We start from the raw sequence: 14,060 nt of genomic DNA, 5'->3' as shown, positions 1-14,060 counted from the left end.
GAGATGATAGAGAATCAGTGTTAAAAAGCCCCGTTGAAACATGGAAAATGCATCAGATACAAATGTCATGACATTAAGGGAATGAGATCCCATGTAAGACCATGTCTGGGACATGGCATTGGCATTATTGAGGTTATGAGAGGTCCCATGTAAGACCATGTCTGGGACATGGCGTTGGCATCGAGATGAGAGGTCCCATGTAAAACTATGTCTGGGACATGGCATTGGCATCGATATGAGAACTCCCATGTAATTCCGTATCTGGGATATGACATTGACAGTACAGGGAACATCCCATGTAAGACCATGTCTGGGACATGGCTTTAACATGTTATTATCAGGCACGAGACCCGAGTATCCTTAGTATTCCAAGTGGTTCAACGGGCTAGTAAATAGACTATGTTACATGAAAGTTCAGGTAAAAGCATAATAAATAGATTCAGGTGAGTTATAAGGATTAAGAACATCTCAGTTATCAGCTGAGAAGAGAAATTTCAGCAAGGGAGGAGTAAGTTATAATCATGAGTTATTTAAGCAAGCAAGTAAGTAAACAAGTAAGAGAGTAAGTACAGAAGAAAGTAAAGATCATGATACTTGATGATAATTTATGAGTATAATTATTTATGATAAATGTTGTGCTCATCCATGCTTATAATGCTTATGCTATATGTTTATTTGGGTAACATGTTTGGTTACATGCTTAGGCTTTGGTCAAGTTGTGGCTCAATTATGCCACGTTAAAGTTATAAGTTATGCATTGTATTGATATGTTTATGTTTTGTGTAACATGCATAGGAACGGGTGTGGAAAGGTAATGAAATAGTATGTTCATACTTGAAGGGTAAAATGACGAAAAAGGGGATGATGAATTGAATTGATGTTGTTATTTAAGCTAGGGTGATAGTTTTATTGCAAAATTTAGAATTTCATAAATGTGTTAATGAATGATACAATCGATATACGTTGAGTTAAATGGTAAATATGTGTTAGTATTGAACTTAATGACATTGAATTGTACTGAATTAAATGGAAATTGCTAGTGATATGATTTAAATTGTAAGCATGAGAAATTGCGAATTGAATGAAATAGAAATGAAGCATTGAATTGCATGAGTATGTATCGGGTCTCGTAGGCCATATTTATTATGATTATAATATTTTGAGGATATATTGTGAAGAGTTATAAAAGCATGTTAATAATTTTGAAAGTTTTAATTTAGATGAAATTTTATAGCTCGGTTAAATACGTTTACAAGTGTATGTGTTTTGGTAATGCCTCGTTCCCTATTCTGGTGTTGAATACGGGTAAGGGGTGTTACAGACAAAATTTTAAAACTTTAACAGTTTATCAAATTAGTACATGGGCTAGCTAAATCAAGCTCCCGTGATCAGAAATTTATAAAAATTACAAGAAAGAGACTTGATTTTTCTTACCTTATGGATGGTTGAATATCAAGCTAAAGGTTTAGGTTTTCTTCAACAAAAGAGACAGTGGGAAGGAGATGATGATAATGCTTTCCATATTTTCCCACATACTTTCTATTTATACATTAAATTAACTTAATTAATCTAAGTTTATTACCTCAAGCTTGGTTTAATTAACTTAAATTAAAATTTATTTATTTCATAATGAAATATGACATCATCATCCACCAACTCTCATTTAGGAATGGTTTAATTGCCATTTTGGGCCATTGGTTAATTGTTATTTAGGTTCTCAATACTTTTTTAATTAAAACTCTATAATGATTGGATTTTTACAATTTAGTCCCCGAGCTTTAATTAACTAATTAATCAACTAATTTACTTGAACATTCTTCAATATATTTTTATAATAACTCTGTAAATATTTTTATTTAATATTTATAGATTCAATTTATGAAAATAGGGTTTCAAAATCACATTTTTTGACACCCCTGAATTTTGGGTCATTACAATTCTCTTTCTTAAGAAATTTCATCCCCAAAATTTTTACATATAAAGAGGTGGGGATAGTAAGATCTCATTTTCTTTTTTAGATCCTAAGTAGTTCTTTTGCACTATGGCTGCGCCATAGGCTATTTTACTCTCGAGCTAATATCTTTATCGGTTCTTCTACATATGGTAAATTGGGTTGAACTTCAATTGCTTCCATCAATATAATATGAGAAGGGCCAAATCGATATCGTTAGAGCATATATACATGGAACACATTGTGAATATTTTGCAACTCCAATGGTAGAGCTAGACGCTAACCAGCTGATCTAAATTTCTCAATAATCTTATATGATCCTATACTCTTGGACTTAGCTTCTCATTATGGCCTAAGTGCAAGATCTTTTGCACGAAGAGACTTTCAAAAATATTTTATCACTCACCTTTCTATTTCAAATTAGATTAAAATATTTTTTTTCCTATCTGAGGCCACTTTCAATCTGCCTCTGATTAACTTTACTACATTTTCCACTTCCTGCATCAATTTTGGCTCAATCATCTTTCTCTTGCTCAACGCTGACCGGCATAAAGCTATTTTTCATTATCGACCATACCATACAGAGCTTTATAGAGATCCATTCAAATGCTCAATTGGAAACTACTATTATGATCAAATTCAGCTAGAGGCAAATATGTTCTCATTTCCATTCAGGAACCAGAATAGGTTGAAATAACCTAGTGGAAACTTGATGTTCAACCTTTACTCGCTGACAAGTTTAATTCCTCTGCCAGCTAAGCATTTGCAGATTGTGCCTCTATTATGTGATCAATCATCACAGGTTTTATTTTCAATTTAGCTAACAAGCTGACATCATTACCAATACTCAGCTAGGCAAACAGTGCTTTCAGCTCAAATGTTGACTTTTGACTTAAAGGCATCAATCACTACATTCAATTTTTCCAATATGGTAATCAATTGTGCAATTGTAATATTTTAGCAAATCGATTCAATAACGATGTCTCAGATTTAACTTTTTTTGGAAGAGGAGGTATTTAAGACTCTTATGATTTGTATAAATATGACATTTTATTATCATATATATATAGTGCCTTTAGATCTTTTTAGAGCAATTTTTTTACACCATTTTATAGAGATGGGAGAGCTTTCTTGAGGTATTTCAAATGATGATATATCTGAGATGCTAGTAGGTTGTTCAAACAATGAATGCTTGAATCGCCCATTTTTCGGTGACTCCTTTCATGATCATAGTGGTTGCATTAAATCTTTTGACATAATCATAGAGGGATTCATTTGCCCCTTGATGGATGGTTATCAAATAAGTCGGGGATTGTTGGAGCAGCTTGTTGGCCAGAAATCGGCTCATGAATTGTCAAGCTAATTGTTCGAAAGAGTGGATGGATTCCTGAGACAATCACATGAACCACTGTCGAGTTGTTTGCAAGAGAGTCATGGAGAAGGCTTTATATTTAACTCTATCAGATGCTCCAGCATGTTCATATAATTATTATACCAAGCTAAATGATCCTCCAAATCCCCTGGTCCATTATACACAAACTTTGAAAATCTGAAGAATGTTGAGATATGGTTTTCTAGAACCTCAAGTGCCAACAATTCATTGGAGTAGTTCCAAACAAAATCATTTATTTTTCCCCTTTTACTTCTTACATCAGCTCTTCCTTGAAGGCCCTGAACTGTTCTTCTATGGAGATATTGTTGTTACCCTAGGAATGTTGAGATATTTCTAGGAGGTCGACACTATTCCTACAAAGGTCCTCCAAGTTATTACGCTTACACTCTCTGCAGAAGGCGGATTGGACTTCATCTTCTCGATGAGTTAGATTCTCCTATCTTGGGACTTCCCATGCAACCCCTAACTCAGTGATGAGCTACTCATTCTGGGCATTTCTTTGGTCAAGGATACGTTGCTGGTCCTTGAATCGACGTTCTTGTTGAGAAAGCTGCTCTTCCAATAGTTTCTCTTAGGCTTTTAAGCCGTGAGGTTGAAGACCTTACGTTTGCTGGTGAAAACCCTAGTTTAAGGGAGTGTGAGTAACGATTGGTGGAGCAGGCATGGTTGTGAGACAAGTTATGTCCTTATACAAAAAATGAGTTATCTGGTTTAAGGGTCCAATAGGGGACACACAAAGTTGCAATTGAGGCACTGCGACAACTAGTGGAGTCAGAGCAACTGAGGGGAATGGTTCCTATTGGTGCAACAAGGGTGACAGGGTTAGTGCAACAAGGGTGAGGTTGAAGACCTAACGTCTGTTGGTTAAAACCCTGGTTTAAGGGAGTGAGAGTCATGGTTGGTAGAGTAAGCATGGTTGTGAGACAAGTTATGTCCTCTTATAAACAATGAGTTATCTGGTCTAAAGGTCCATGAGGGGACACAATAGTTTGCAGTTGAGGCATTACGATAACTAGTGAAGTCAGAGTAGCTGGTAGGAATGGTTCTTATTGGTGCAACAAGGGTGACGGGGTTGGAAATCAGAGGATGCACTAAAGCTTGCATCAACTGTTCTAAGGTGGAATAAGAATACTCATGTGCTGTAAAGGTGTAACACCCCTAGCCCGTATACGTCATCGAATTAGGGTTACGGAACATTACCGTACACATGAAACATTAAACATACATTTTATACATCAGTACAAACATACCATAATACATTTATTCACATACGTTTTGTCCATTAATATAGCCATCGAGGCCTTAGAAATGCCTTAAAAACAATTCTGACAAATTTGAAATCATTTGGAAAGTTTATATGAAAGTTAGAAAAATTTGACTACAGAGGTCATACGGCCGTGTGCCTCACATGGTCGAGACGCATGCCCGTGTCTTAGGCCGTGTAACCTTCGAAATAAGGACAAACAGCCGTGTCCCAGCTCATTTCCTCGTCCGTGTACTCTCTGAGTTGGGTCGCCCGGCCAAGCCAGACGCCTATGCGCTAAGCCGTGTAACACTCGAAATAGCCTCACACGCCCGTGTGCCAGGCCATGTAACTGCCTGATTTGTGAGCCTTAAAACCTACAAGGGACACACAGCTGTGTCGCTAGGCCGTGTGTCACACACGATTGAGTCACACGCCCGTGTCTCAGGCCATGTGGACCTAAAATGAACCCTAAATATCAAGTTTACCATTTCAAGGTTACTTGGATCCTAAGAAACCCAAGTACCAACCAAAATACCTATTCAAAAGGAAATTAATCAAGTTAAAAACATACCAAAATCAACCTATTAAGTGCCTAACCAATGTACCCTCATTGGTACCATAAATATATACAATTTTATATCAAAGTAAAACTTCAAACATAACTTATCAATTCATCCAATCTAACATCTAACCAATGTACCTTTCATAGGTACCTCAATCACAACATATCATTAATTCATGTCATTCTTAATGGCATTGGAACTATACTTTATCCACATATTTCATATACATTGATAATTTACACATAGATCATAGTTAATATATACATATCTCAAAACATTAGAATAGTAACACAAAAGCCTAATACATGTCATATAATCCGAAATGAACATTCCAAAAACTATCAAGATTTAGGGATAGTGTGACTTGAGTGCCGGTCCATCCGTCCTACCTTCTAAGTATCTACAAGAACAAAGTTTAACACAAGTAAGCTTAAAGAAACTTAGTAAGCTCGACTTATTAAAATAATAAATCTTACTGAAGTAAATATAACAATAAAAAAAGTATTAATACAACTAAGAATGTTCCTTGTCATCCATAATTTCAACCGATAGATCACAAATGTTCAATGCAAAATCAAATATATGGTAAATTCATCAAAAATTACTCATCAAGTTACCTTACCGAGATTTTCAATCCGATGAACGACTTACTGATAAGAGTACATCGAAAAATCGCCCAAACACACCAGATGCTCGTAAGAGCCAGTCCATTTGAAACACACCAATGTTCATAAGAGCTAATCCCTCCAAAACACACCAATGCTCATAAAAGCTAGTCCAACCAAAACACACCAAAACAGAGAGTATAACATGAGAATTCGCTACAAATGATGAACCTCGATTTACTCGGGAAACATATATATCACTCCCTAATAATCTTCACTCCAAATCCCCCACAACACACCAAATCTCGATCATACTCTATCATGCGTTTAATTCGATCCATACATTAACATTTCTCAAATATTCTTCCATTAACAACAAATCAATATATCTATTGTACCATGCTATACTATTCAAAAATTCATATAGAAGTTAAATTTTAAACCATACGATCTTACCTAGACTGAATTATAGTAGTTGCAAAAGTTTAGAGACTATTCCGCTATTTTTACTTTTTCACGAGTATTTATGGGATCTTGATCTAAAATATAAAATTTATCAATTATCAGCTTAGATTTCACATTTCAACCCATTTTACAATTAATACCCTTTTATTTTTAAATTTATGCAATTACTCTAAACATTTACAATTTTTACAATTTAGTCCTTTAACCCCAAAATTTGTGGTCCCAAACCACTGTTCCGTCACCATTGAAAATCAGGCTGTTACAAGAGAGGTTATTGTGGGAGTAGAAGGAGAAGGAGTCTGGGTAGAGTTGTTGCCTATGCTAGGTGGGAATTTTCTGAGTTAGGTAAGATGGGGGTGCTAGGCGGAGTGGAGGAGTTGATATGATTGGCTGGTTCATTGGCTTGGTTGGTTTGGTCAGCGGGGACACCACTTTGAGATTGTGAAGCCATATTGCCTATGCTCACAGCACCAATTATTGATACAGTGACACAATAGGGTGGTGGTACAGAGGAGAATGGTGGTTGCTATGGATACCGATTCACCCATTCGGGGTAGAGGGCCAAAGGTTATGAAGAGTGGATGTGAAGATAGTATTCAAGTTGAGAGTTGAAGCTTTGTTGACAGCACATAGGCTTGGTATTCTTGGAGAGGTAATATTTTCTTCATCATTCCTAGAAGTATTTATAGGCAAGGGTCCCATGTAAGATGATGTTAACGTGTCTGACTTGCCATTTAGTCATCATTACGAATCATGTGGGGGGTGTCTTTGATGGGATGATGATGTCTGTGACAAGGTAGTTAAGCCAATGTGGTGTTTGGTGACCAACGATTTCAAGTTCCTAATGAAGACTTTGAGACTCGAACAACGGATGGCCTATACTTGTCCGGATGATCATCTCAGAAAGGAAAACTCACAAGTACAAAGGGATGCAAATTACTTTACTTATAAAGGACGACAATGGAAAGTTGATTTATTTATTTGTTGACAAAAACGAAAAATTGAGATTGAATAAGTTTTTTAAGAAATTAATTTTAAATTATTTTTTAAACTAAAAGGATATATATCACTTTCATGTGAATTAAGGGTGGGTTTGGATGGGCGATTGGGTGCGGTGCGGTGCGTTTAGCTTACTTTTGGTCTCACGCTACAGTACCGCTACAGTATCTAATCTCACCGCCACCACTGTTTTTACACTAACCGCAAGTAAACGCACCACCGGTAAACGCACCGCCCATCCAAACTCACCCTAAGTCATGGTAAGTCTTAATATCAATTCTTAGTTTAATACTTCAAGTTGAAATTCTAAACAATCCCAACACTTTATCCGTTATAAATATATCTATCTTTGGTAAAACATTTAACTTTTATCATTCATATCAATTTCTTTTGTATTATTCATGTTAAAATTCAAATTAACGTATTTCTTTAAATAAATTAATATTCCTTATTAACATTATTTAAATTTATGTAAATTTTTAATAAATATATTTTTCACGTAATATTTTTCATATGTAATAAAATTTATATGCATCTCAAACTAATTATTAAAATAATAGATTTATATATAACTAATATTGAATGAAATATGTGAGCACGACGGAGAATCACGAATAGCAAGCTCTACGGTTATCGCTCACCCTCAGGAGTCCAGCAAATATACTAAAAAGTCTTTGTCGTTTTTTAAGGTCAGTCCAGTCGTCCCCTCCATAGCTTGGAAAAAGCAGCAACCAACCAACTTAAATTACCCATTCCTTGTTTGACCTGATCAAATCCCCCCCCCCCAAACCAACAAAAAAAGGAGACAGATTTTCAATCTTTAGTTCACACTCTTTTAACACATATCTCACTTCATTTGTCCCTTTTTTTTTTCTTTAGAACTTTTAATTATGTGTTACCAAAATTCCAATTATGCTTTTGAATATTCAAACACGACGTAGACTTTGCCTATGGGGGTCTTCCCTCTGAGTTTCTCTGTGGAAAAGAATGATGTTTCCTTGTAGTTTCCATTACCCTTTTGTCTGTCCTTTGGTCTTCTTCTGTTAAAACTTGAGAAATCTAAGGTGCGTCTTTTAATATATATAATTTTTTTTTCTTCTGGGTTTTGTTTATATGCTCTTATATTCATCAAAATCTAAGTCAAGTAGTCAACTCCAACTGGTTTGCTTAAGTTTCCCCGTGGTAAAACTTTCTTTTTCTCCTTTTTGTGTTAGTCTTTCTGAATTTGGCTGAATTATTGTTCTTTATACTTTCCTTTATCTTGTTTTGGTGTGAATTTTGATTTTGGTTCCGTTTTTTCCCTTCTGTTAACTTGTTTCAGGTTTAAATGTCAAAAGAAGTATGGTTTAGTGGGTTTGGCATTTAATATCTGTTAAGCTTTTAGTAGCTATACAAGTGGGTTGCTTTTAATCCACCATTTTAAGTTTCCATTTGAGGGGTTTCTTCATGATCATGGTGTTGCATAGCCGAGTTTTTGTTCTTCTTGTCAGCGTTATGGTTTTGTTACTGCTCGGCTGTACTTTGAGCTTTGCTACTAAAGATGATATTGAGTGTTTGAAGAGCATCAAAGCTTCGTTTGAGGACTCTTTTGGCTACTTGAATTCTTCATGGAATTTCAACAACGATACTGAAGGATTCATTTGTAGGTTTACAGGGATTGATTGCTGGCACCCGGATGAGAACAGGGTTCTCAATATCAGGCTTTCTGATATGGGACTCAAGGGTGTGTTCCCTCGAGACATTATAAAATGCAAAAGTATGACAGGCTTAGATCTTTCAAGCAACAAGCTTTATGGAAAAATTCCATCTGATATCGCTAAACTTATCCCATATGTTACTTCCCTTGATCTCTCAACTAATAAATTCTCTGGAGAAATCCCAAAAAACCTTGCAAATTGTAGCTTCTTGAACATTTTGAACCTTGACCATAACAAATTGACGGGTCCGATTCCTCCAGAACTCACTTTGCTCAGCAGGATGAAAACGTTTACTGTAGCTTATAATTTCTTGACAGGGCCAATTCCGGTTTTTCGGACCATGTATTCGGTTGACAGTTTTACTAATAATTCTGCACTGTGTGGGAAGCCTTTGGATCAATGTCGGGAGACTACCAAGGGGACGAAGACTGGAGTGATTGCTGGGGCTGCTGTTGGTGGGGTGACATTTGCTGCAATTGGTACGGCCATTGTTCTCTTCTTCTATTACCGCAAAGTATCTGTCATGAGGAAGAAGGATGATGATCCAGATGGAAACAAATGGACCAAGAGCTTAAATGGAGCTAAAGGCATTAAGGCAAGCTAATTTAATACATCCATATAATATTGTTCTTTGATTATGGTTTGATATGTGATGTACTTATAAGCTAATGTTATTTCAGGTTTCCATGTTTGAAAAGGTGGTTTCCAGAATGAGATTAAATGATCTTATGAAGGCCACAAACAGTTTCCACAAAAATAATATCATCGGTTCAGGAAGAACAGGGACCATGTACATAGGAGTCCTTGAAGATGGCACCTCACTACTGATTAAGAGGTTGCAGAATTCTCAACACTCTGACAAAGAATTTTCGTCTGAGATGGCTACCCTGGGAAATGTGAAACATCGTAACTTAGTTCCCCTTTTAGGTTTCTGTGTGGCGAAGACGGAGAGGCTGTTAGTTTACAGATACATGGCAAATGGTACTCTAAATGATAACTTGCATCCTGTAGATGATGCTAAGCAGGCTATGGAGTGGTCCTTGAGGCTTAAAATTAGTATAGGGGCTGCCAGAGGATTTGCATGGCTCCACCACAACTGCAATCCTCGTATACTTCATCGAAATATAAGCTCTAAGTGTATCTTACTAGATGCAGATTTTGAGCCAAAAATATCTGATTTTGGTCTTGCCAGGCTCATGAACCCAGTTGATACCCATCTGAGCACCTTTGTCAATGGTGAGTTTGGGGATTTAGGTTATGTTGCCCCTGAATATGCAAGAACTCTTGTGGCCACTCCAAAAGGAGACGTCTACAGCTTTGGAGTTGTCCTTCTTGAGTTGGTCACCGGTGAAAGACCTACCCATATAACCAAAGCTCCTGAGACCTTCAAGGGAAGTCTTGTGGAATGGATTTCACAGCTATCAGATGACGGAAAACTTCATGATGCTATTGACACATCCTTGGTTGGGAACGGTGTTGATAATGAACTTTTCCAATTTCTTAAAGTTGCTTGTAATTGTGTATTGCCAACTCCCAAGGAGAGGCCTGCCATGTTTGAAGTATACCAACTCTTAAGAGCTATTGGTGAACGATACAATTTCACCACCGAAGATGAAATTTCGATGCCTACAGATACCAGTGATGTCGGTTATTTAGAGGAACTTATCGTTGCTCGATAAATCAACAAGAATAAGTGCAGAGATACGGGATACAGTGAGTATTTCTTGTTGTGTATGTTTAATAAAGGGCTGAGATTACATGCACTTTCTAATTAGGTCTGTGTCTTTTGTTTCATAGTAGAATACTTGATTAGTGTCATGGAGGAAACACTTTAGATTCATTAGTAAGATATTCTTATCTCCTTAATTAGGCTTTCACCCTTAGTTACACCAAGGCAATGCTACATTGTAAAGTAAGATCAAATTATAATTATGGATTCTTGTTCTTATTATTCATAAATGTGATATTTTCAAGAAATTTGCTCTTATTCAGCATCTGCCTTTAAACCCTAACTTATTCCATACAAAACAAAAGCAACCTACGTACTAGTCTCAGAGTAATTTAGCTATAAATTCGTCAATGTTTTTATCTGAATTTCCACCTTCATCAATTCCCTTCTTAGCCAAGCTCTTCCACTTGATTGAATTCTTCCTAATCTCCTTGCCTTTTTCTCCAACTTCCGTTAGTAATTCCTTTATGCACCGTTCAATGGTCTCTCTTCTCACAACCCCTTTCACATTGGGGTGAGCCCTTATTCCGATTCTCCACACATCCTCCACATGCTTTGCATTAGTGGGTTGGTCGGTCCATTGGGGCATTGCCAGCATCGGAACTCCGAGACTCAGTGCTTCTAGAGTCGAATTAAAGCCACAGTGGGTGAGAAAGCAACCAATTGCCTCATTCGACAGCACCTCCAATTGAGGGCACCATGCCACCACCAAACCTCTGAGGTCTCTTCTATGAAATTGTATGGTAGTTTGGCCATCTCTGTTTCCCTGACGACCCACAAGAAGTAGACGTTGCTCGATTTCAATGCGCATGCCAGCTCTGTCGTTTGCTCAATTCCTAGTGATGCAAGGCTTCCAAATGATACGTACAACACTGAGTCCTTTGGCTTTCCACCTAGCCAACTCATGCAAGCATCAACATTTGGCTTGAAGAGATTCATACCGTAGTCTTTGTCATTCTCGATTCTTTTGTCTAAGTACATAGATGGAATCGTTGGCCCTACTGTCATCACGTTCCAGAATCTTGACATCCAGTTCACCACCTGATGGAACAAATTCATATGGCCCAAGTCAATTGACCTGCTTATACAGCTATCATATTAAACACTGTCGGTAACCATGGTGGTCTTGATATTAGGAGTGGAATTGCATTTTGCTCATTTTTTTCAAAAAATAGGTAAATTAATCTTTTTATATTAGATTAACGAGGAAATCGGTCCTTATGTTTACAATTCCAACCATTTTTACGCTAAAAATTAGTCTTTGTATGCCAATAGAGTTGTTTATGGGCCAGTCCAGCCAAGTACGAACATTAGGCCCATTTTTTAAGTTCGGGCCTGACTTGAAAAATGAGCTTAAAATTTTGTTCAAACCCAACCTGGATAAAAATATTAAAACTCGAGTCTGGCTTGGCTCGCCTGTATTAAAAAAATTTATATTATTTTTTATACAAAATAAATTTTAAAACTATAATACGTTAAATAAAGTAAAAACGTTAAAATAAATATTTTCTAACAAATAAAAAAATTAAATAAATAAATAAATAATACTAATATAAGTGCAATTTAGCAAGTAAATACCTCTAAAATAGTAACAAAATTAATAATAAAACAAAAGTTATACAATATTCAAACAATAAAACAAAATAGTAACAATATAATAGCGAATAATAACAAAACAGTAAAAAAAAGTAAAAAAGCAGCATCAATTTTTTTACAAATTCGGGTCAGGCCTAGGCCCAAAGATTTTACCCGAGACTTGGCTTGTTTAGAAAACGGACATTATTTTTTTGTCCAAGCTCATTTCTCGGACCTATGTGTTTGCCCAAATCCTTTCACTTTTCGAACGGATTTTTAGGCTGAGCCAAATGGCCCAACTCATAAACAAGTATATATGCCAACATAAAATATACATGACAAATCATATGTACTTATTTGGTTATTTCGCTAACCACGTAAAAATTAATGAAATTTTTAATAAAAGTAATCAATTTATTTTTTGATTTAACCTATAGAAAAATATGTAATCATAAGTTTCATGCTTGTTTGAGTAGTAGCAATGAGATTCTCCAATATCATCATAAGAATAGTTAGTATTTTCAAAAAAAAATACCAGTAAGCAGAAAAATTCTGAGTGGCTGAATCCAAAGTAGCTTGCTTCAAAGTAAGCAGAAAAAGAAAAATAAGGACTGAAGTAGGAGAGTTAGAGTCGAAAAGAGGATTACTCTCTTCTTCTATAAAACTAATTTAGCTTGAGAAAAAATACAATCCGAAAACCGTGTTTAAAAAGAAAGAATATAAAAGTTTACCTCTTTCTCCAAATCGTAAAAGATGTTGAAAAACACCCAATCAGCTCCATCGATGTTGGAAAACTGATTAACAACCACATCAAACCAAGCCGGATACGATCCATAACGAGCAACAAAAGATGGTAACTCTGAAACTTGAAGAGGGGGCAATCCTGGAAGAGAAACATGAGGCACTGGGAGTGGCAACTGAAGAAGTCCCTTGCTTACATGGTAATACACGCTGTTGACGGCACAAGATTGAGTGAAAAACACCGCCGAGGGTATCCCAAACTGCTTTGCGACATCGAGTGCCCAAGGCAAGAACCCATCATAGACAAGGGCATCAACAGGGTGACCAGTTTCACCAAGTTTCTTGATTAATGCTGCTAAACTGTTGGGGCCAACGGACCAGAAAGTTGGCAGGTAGGCGTCGGAGCTACCAGCCTGTTCATAACCTCCTTGGTCGAAGCCGTCGGAGATGGTGTGGATATCAATAGAGGTGGAAGATGGGTCGGAAAAAGAGGAGTTGGAGAGGAAGACAGTGGTAACAAGGGCGGCTTTGACGCCTTTGAAGAGCAAGCGTTTAGCGAACTGGAGTATGGGGTTAATGTGACCCTGAGCTGGGTAAGGGAAGATTAAAACATGAGGTTTTTTGGGATTGTTTTCGTCCCCCATCAGTATCAGATTGCTCGCTTATCCCTTCACCACTCCTTGCTTGCCCTGCTATAAAATATTTAAGATTTACCGTGATACTCGGCAGTCGGCACTTGTCAGTTATTATTATTTTCTTCTTTTGTCTTCTTTGCCGTGTGGTACTGTGTGGATATATATAAAGTTGCTTTCTATCTGTATTTTTTAATAAGACGGCTTTTTAGTGCATGAACACAGTACATTATTATCTTTTATTATTATTATTATTATTATTATTATAATATAGGGAAGGGAAAGACATAACACAATTTAAATTCATGGTAAATAGCTGTGACAAAAATATATAGGTGAAATAAAAAAATAGTAAATAAATTATAAACAGATCGAGGCCAAGCACTTGTACGTTGAGTCCGTACAAAAGGCCATGGCGATAAACAGTCGGAGGGTGCAAACAATGAATGCAGAGTTGTATTCGT

General features: G+C 36.5%; 2 protein-coding genes across 3 annotated transcripts; one reads left to right on the top strand and one right to left on the bottom strand.

The window, feature by feature from the left end:
• The first annotated feature begins 7,815 nt into the window (after positions 1-7,815).
• Positions 7,816-10,906, top strand: LOC107955011 (probably inactive leucine-rich repeat receptor-like protein kinase At5g48380). 2 transcript variants are annotated; one of them, XM_016890714.2, is made up of 3 exons: positions 7,816-8,286; positions 8,544-9,514; positions 9,600-10,906. In XM_016890714.2, exons 2-3 carry the CDS (start codon positions 8,669-8,671, stop codon positions 10,596-10,598), a joined length of 1,845 nt encoding a protein of 614 aa, XP_016746203.2. In that variant the 5' UTR covers positions 7,816-8,286; positions 8,544-8,668; the 3' UTR covers positions 10,599-10,906. The 2 variants fall into 2 exon arrangements, with proteins under 2 accessions (XP_016746203.2, XP_016746204.2); XM_016890715.2 differs by having other exon boundaries at positions 7,860-8,404.
• Positions 10,846-13,726, bottom strand: LOC107955012 (UDP-glycosyltransferase 74G1-like). The gene is given in 3 exon segments (XM_016890716.2): positions 10,846-11,368; positions 11,371-11,689; positions 12,955-13,726. Coding segments are annotated over 3 exon segments (1,371 nt in total). The 5' UTR covers positions 13,609-13,726; the 3' UTR covers positions 10,846-10,970.
• Positions 13,727-14,060: the final 334 nt, after the last annotated feature.

This window comes from Gossypium hirsutum, chromosome D07 (genome assembly GCF_007990345.1).
Source record: "Gossypium hirsutum isolate 1008001.06 chromosome D07, Gossypium_hirsutum_v2.1, whole genome shotgun sequence".
Taxonomy (NCBI): Eukaryota; Viridiplantae; Streptophyta; class Magnoliopsida; order Malvales; family Malvaceae; genus Gossypium; species Gossypium hirsutum.
Note: the sequence above shows the minus strand (reverse complement) of the source record. Positions and strands in the feature narration are given on the sequence as shown.

What these genes read in the sequence shown, in the direction of transcription:
- LOC107955011 (XM_016890714.2), top strand. Translation starts at nt 8,669, where the DNA reads ATGATCATGGTGTTGCATAGCCGAGTTTTTGTTCTTCTTGTCAGCGTT. An exon ending in ATGGAGCTAAAGGCATTAAG is followed by an intron (nt 9,515 to 9,599) that starts GCAAGCTAATTT and finishes ATGTTATTTCAG; the next exon opens with GTTTCCATGTTTGAAAAGGT.